A 6000-nucleotide genomic window follows, 5' to 3' on the forward strand; every position below is an offset into this window, starting at 1 on the left:
CTGTGTGTTTTGTGTCTCTAGTGTTTTAATATTCACATCTTTATTGATGATTTTGCTCCTCAACACAGGGGTCCTGATGTGGGAGACCTTTGCTTTGGGGAAAACGCCTTATGAAAGATTCAGCAATGCTGATGTGGTAGATCACATACTCCAGGGTCGCCGGCTGTACAGACCTCAACAGGCCTCTGAGAGTGTCTACAGCATCATGTACAGCTGCTGGGATGATGTAAGTCTCCAACATATTTATCAATTAACTTCTTAGAAAAGGAAGCTGGTGATCATCAGAGTATTGAGAAATCACCCCTCATCAACTATTGCTACTTTGGTTCATCTCAGTCCTGAGGTAGATATCATGAGGTCAAATCCCACCCCCAACACTTAACCACAAATTATAGATTGGCACATTCCTGAGGGAACACTGCACTGTTGGAGGTACAATTAAAGTGAAGGCCCTCTGCCCTATCAGGTGGCTACAAAGACCCTTGCAGAACAAGGTGAGTTTGCCCAGTAGCCAAGCCTGTAGTTGTCCCTAAACCAGCTTGCACAACTTGGTTCAGAGATAGTAGGAACTGCAGATGCTGGAGAATCTGAGATAACAAGGTGTAAAGCTGGATGAACACAGCAGGCCAAGTAGCAACAGAGGAGCAGGAAAGCTGACATTTCGGGCCTAGACCCTAACATTTCTGAAGAAGGGTCTAGGCCCAAAACATCAGTAGATTGGATGGGATATATGTTTGGAAATGAGCTGATCCCCTGATCACCAGATTGAGCCACCAAGAGAAGTAGGGATAAAAATGATGGATTTGGCTTCTGCACCCTGCCACTGGGTGGATTGAATGGCAAGCAAGGATCAGGTTGACTGGGCAAGAGTTGAGCTGTCTGCCTTTCTGCTTAATGGTGCATGTGCCCCGCTGAAGGAATAAGGAGTGCCTTCCCATCCAAACCTCCCTACATCCACTCCAACATTATCGCCCTCTTTATCTCCCTGTACCCTGTAACTCCTGTCTCTGCTTTCTCCGCTCCTCATCAGCTTTTGTGTGGTACAGTGAGATTCATGGAAATCATAATGATCTGATCACGAGATTCTGGCATCAGTAAGAGAAGAAACCAGACTGAATGTGTATAGGCACCACACTGGAGAGCTGTATTGAAGAACCAATATGTACAGATGTAAATAGAAAAGTGTTACAGTACAAAATGGGTGACAGCTTTACTTAGTGATAAGGAGCTGGGATCAGAATTCCTGGCTAGAAATATGGAGCTCAGTTCTTGTAGAAAGAGGATGAGGGGAGTGGCAATCCACATTTCCATTTCTTGGAATCTCTAGACCTATATTGCTACAGGTACAAGGTAAAGAAGAGGTAGAGCGAGTGTTGGTCCTCTGGAAGGTGAGACAGGAGAGTTATTTAGATAATAAAAAAGATGTTTACTGTGAATCAATATTTTTCTTCTATTTTCAATTTTGAGGATACAAAAAGAATTGCAATAATCGGTGTATATCAGAAGGTTGAAGGAAGAAGAGGCTTGGTGAAATTACAATGACTAAGGAAATGGGTCCTGATGGACTTCATTGTAGGGTTTAAAAAGAGGTAGTTCATGAGGTGTTAGATACGTTTGTGTTAGTTTTCCAAAATTGGTTAGAATTTGCAAAGGTTTCTTTACAGCAAATTTAACCCCTCTGAGGAGGCAGAATACACAAAACAATAGGCCTTGATGTCAGTCATGGGAAATCTATTAGAATCATTCATTAAGGAGGTACTGATGGCATACGGGGAAAAACTCAAGGTAATCAAGAATAGTCAGCATTGCGAAAGAGAAGTCCTGTTTAGCCAATTTATTGTGATTCTTTGAAGGAGCAACAAATGCTGTGGATTAACGGGAGTCCATTGAAGTGGGGTATACTTGGATTTCCAGAAAGACCAAGGTTCCACATTTACAGTGTAGAACTCATGCTGCAGAGGGTGACATGTTTGCCTAACTAGGCAATTGGCTGGCTGGCAGAAAACAGAATATTCCTGAATAGGTCTTTTTCAGAATGGCAGCATTTGACAAGTGGGGTCCCACAGGGATCCATGCTGGGCTGTAAACCTTTTACAATTTATAGCAATGACTTAGATGAGGGGATTGAAGGTATGTTGTGAAATTGGCTTGGGGAGGTTTCAGATTGATATGTATAGGTTGAGTGAGTGGACAAAAGTTTGGCAGATGGTGTACAATTTGTCAGTTCATAACTGGATAATTAAGTGCAAAACTAGGTACAGAACCCACTCCAATCAACAAAGGAAGAGTTGATGGAGTACAGTTTGTTTCTTAGTGACATTATTTCAGGGCAGGGGCAGATGCAGAAATCTGTTTGGAGAGGGTGAAACATGGAAACATGGAAAAAAGGGGCATGGCAGGAAGTGGCAATCTCCAAGAAGAATGGCTGGAAAGGCTGGAGTTTGTGTAATTTGCAAGAATATGGGATGAAGGGTATTTTTTTGTGAAGGGAGTAAGGAAAGAAGAACGGAAGGTGACCATAAACCATAAGAGCTAATACAGGGCTTAACAAGGAAACTGAATGGGGGTGAGCAATAAGTGTGAGAGAATCGGAGATATGTTTCATATACATGACCAGTTCAGAGAAGGGAAATAGGAAAGTAAAGGAAGTTCACAGACAGAATAGGAGAGGGACAATTCTCCAGCTCTTCAAACCTGGGGCTAATTTGACCTCTAGGTGAAGAGAAGGAAGTGGCAGAAGCAGTCATATCACATAGAACAGTACAGCAGAGGAACAGACCCTTCAGCCTACCATGTCTGTCCCATCCACAATGCCATTCTAAATTATTCCTGCACATGGTTCATATCCCTCTGTTCTCTGTCTATTCATGTGCCTGTCTAAATGTAAAACATTGCTATCACACCTGCTTCTACCACCTCCCCTGAAAGTACATTCCAGGCACCTACTACTTTCTGTGTAAAAAAAAACTTACCTTACATATCTCCTTGAAACTTTTCCCCTTCTATCTTAAACCTATGCCCCCTAGTATTTGACATTTTTACCTTGTGAAAAAGATTCCGACTAATACACTTCAATCAGGTTGTCTTCAACGCTCGAGTGAAAACAATCCAAGTTTGTCCAACCTCTACTTATAGGTAAATACTCCAATTCAGGAAGATGCTCGTAAAACTCTTTTGCACTCTCCACATCCTTCCTACAGTGTGGCAACCACAATTGTACACAATACTGTGAATGTGGTCTAACTAAAGTTTTATACAGGTACAACTCAACCTGCCAATTATTATACTCAATGCCCTGATCAATGAAAGTAACCATTCCATATCTCTTCTTTACCACTTTATCCACTTGTGTTGCCAATTTTCATGGAGGTATGGACTTGCACTCCAAGATACCTCTGTATCTCAATGCTCCTCCAGGTCCTGCCATTTACTGCCAACTTTCTTCTTGCATTTGACCTCCTAAAATGCATCACCTCACACTCGTCCGCATTAAATAACTCCATCTGCTAGTTCTCTGCCCAACTTTTCAGCCAATCTACATCCTATTACATCCTTTGAAAATCTTCCCAATTTCCACAACTCCACCAATTTTCATGTCATCTGCAAACTTAGTAATCAGACCACCTACATTTTCATCCAAATCATTTGTATATATTACAGGCAACATAGCTGCCGAACTGATCCTTGTGGAACACCACTGATCACAGACCTCCAGTCAAATCAACACCCCTCTACAAGTACCCCCCAGTCTACTACGAACAAGCCAATTTTGTATCCAACTTGTTAACTCACCATGGATGCAATGTGACTTAATCTGTGGAGCAGCCTATTATACCTTGTCAAATGCTTTAGTAAAGTCCATGTGGACAACATCCACTGCCCTCCTCCTATCAATCATCTAAGTCACTTCCTCAAAAAAATTCAATCATATTTATTAAGACAACCTCCACCATAAGTATAACACCCTGCTAACTATCCCTAATAACTCCATGCTTTTCCAAATGTGAGTAAAAACTGCCCTTAAGAATCTTCTTCAATAATTTCCCTCCCATTGATGTAAGGCTCACTAGCCTATAATTTCCTGGATTATCCCTATTGCCATCCTTGAACAAAGGAACAAACATTGGCTATTCTCCAGGCCATTGAGATTTTGCCTGTGGCCAAAGTGGATGCAAAGATCTCTGTCAAGGCCCCAGTGACCTTGCCTCTTGCAGTATCCTGGAACAGAATCTATCCGGTCCTGGGACTTATCTAAATGTTTTTGAAAATGCCCAACACCACTTCCTTCTCAATATCGACATGTCCCAATGGATCAACATACCCCTTTCTAAACTTTCCATCATCCATGTCCTTCTGCTTGGTGAAAAACAATGCAAAGTACTCCTGAAGGACCTCACCCACTTCTTCCAGCTCCATACATAAACTCCCTCTTTTGTCCTTGAGTGGACCTGCCCTTTCCCTAGCTACCTTCTTGCTCCGAATATGTGTATAAAATGCCTTGGGATTCTCCATAATCCTGCATGTCAAAGGCATTCAGGCCCCTTCTAATTTATTGTTTAAATTATTTCTCCTTCCTTCATATCTTCTGGGGCTTTGTCTGATTTCAGTTTCCTAAACTTTACATACACTTCCTTTCTCTTTTTAAATAATATTTCAACATCTTTCTTGTCATCCAAGGTTCCTGGATCTTGCCATCCCTAACTTTCATCCTCACTGTCAATCAAATCACCTCGTTCTCCACGACAACAGATTGATGAGCTCCTTAAATTTGTTGCTGAAGGTGAAGGTGGAGAAGGTAGGGGAGAGAGGTTAAAGGAAATGGTTTGTGGTGAAGTGTAGCTGCCAGTTGTCCAGTGGCAGATGAGGGCAGGATCCAGTTGTGAATTGTTTAACTCATTTCTCCCCCCATCAGGATTCTTGTCAATTTTCATTGGACTGAAGATGACCATGAAGCTGGGGATTAACTAGCACCAAACAGCAGTTTTAACGGGGTCCACACTGGCAGGGTATGATGTAACCTAGGATCAGACAGCCTGGCAGAAACCATACATACACCAAGCAGCATTCATTGGCACTGCAAAGGAGTATTTTTCTAGAATGTGGGTATCAAAAACAAAGCACCAATTAATGTTGATTATTTGTTGCTGGGTCTCAGTTAAATCTTTCAGGCATGGTGTGTGATAGCTGCTTGTTTAACATTTAAGACGATTATGTTCTGAAGTAATACTGGGCTCTTTCTTGACATAATTTTATGCAGTTTCTGACTCATGTTTTCTCTTGCCATCTGTTGCAGAAAGCAGATAATCGTCCCTCTTTCAACATGCTGCTGAGCAGTATCCAGGAGCTGGTGGAAGATGACAGTCAGGCATGAAGGAAGTCTTCATTGTCTTATCCTATTGAGCTTTAAGAGCTTTTAAATTTCACAATCCCTCTTTGCCAATTCAATGTATTTCCCTTTTGCAAACTTCCCGCACAGTGATTTAAAAATAAATGTCGAAAGGCTTTTCAAACTGGACTCTTCTCCATGCATATACATAAAGACACACATATATATAGCCACATGTATACAGACACATATACACAAATGCACACCAATGCATACAGGCACAGATGAAATAAATCTTTGATTCTCTTATTTAAAACTGTGAGCAGTGTGTTCTTTATATGAAAACTACTAGTCGAGTTGAAACATGCTAGTAACTTAGGAAAGTATAGAAACTAAAGGTTTAAGGGCCTTGATCCAGAATTCAGGGAGGCAGCACTGTCAGTAATCCTAAGAGAATCAGCTGATGAGAGAATCAGGGCACAGGCATCCAAAAATCTGACTGAAATGTGGGATTCCAGAATATGAGCTGCAACCAGGTCAAGTCTGGAAATCAAGGAAATCTGGAATTCCAGGAGGAGCCAGAACCACCAGGAGTCCCCCAGTTCTGCACACAGTCAAGAGTGAGTGGGGAAGTCAAGAACTGATTGCATATTGTTAAATATGGGAAATTCTGA

General features: G+C 41.7%; 1 protein-coding gene across 3 annotated transcripts in view; it reads left to right on the forward strand.

Annotated features, from left to right (window-relative positions):
• Positions 1-5602, forward strand: part of btk (Bruton agammaglobulinemia tyrosine kinase) — a 124805-nt gene extending 119203 nt beyond the window's left edge. For all 3 annotated transcript variants that reach the window (XM_048544452.2, XM_048544454.2, XM_059651516.1), the window contains 2 exons: positions 69-226; positions 5294-5602. In XM_048544452.2, coding sequence (XP_048400409.1) covers positions 69-226; positions 5294-5371 — 236 coding nt within the window. In that variant the 3' untranslated portion in view covers positions 5372-5602. The remainder of the gene's footprint in view (positions 1-68; positions 227-5293) is intronic.
• The last annotated feature ends 398 nt before the right edge of the window (positions 5603-6000 follow it).

This window comes from Stegostoma tigrinum, chromosome 15 (assembly GCF_030684315.1).
Source record: "Stegostoma tigrinum isolate sSteTig4 chromosome 15, sSteTig4.hap1, whole genome shotgun sequence".
Lineage (NCBI taxonomy): Eukaryota > Metazoa > Chordata > Chondrichthyes > Orectolobiformes > Stegostomatidae > Stegostoma > Stegostoma tigrinum.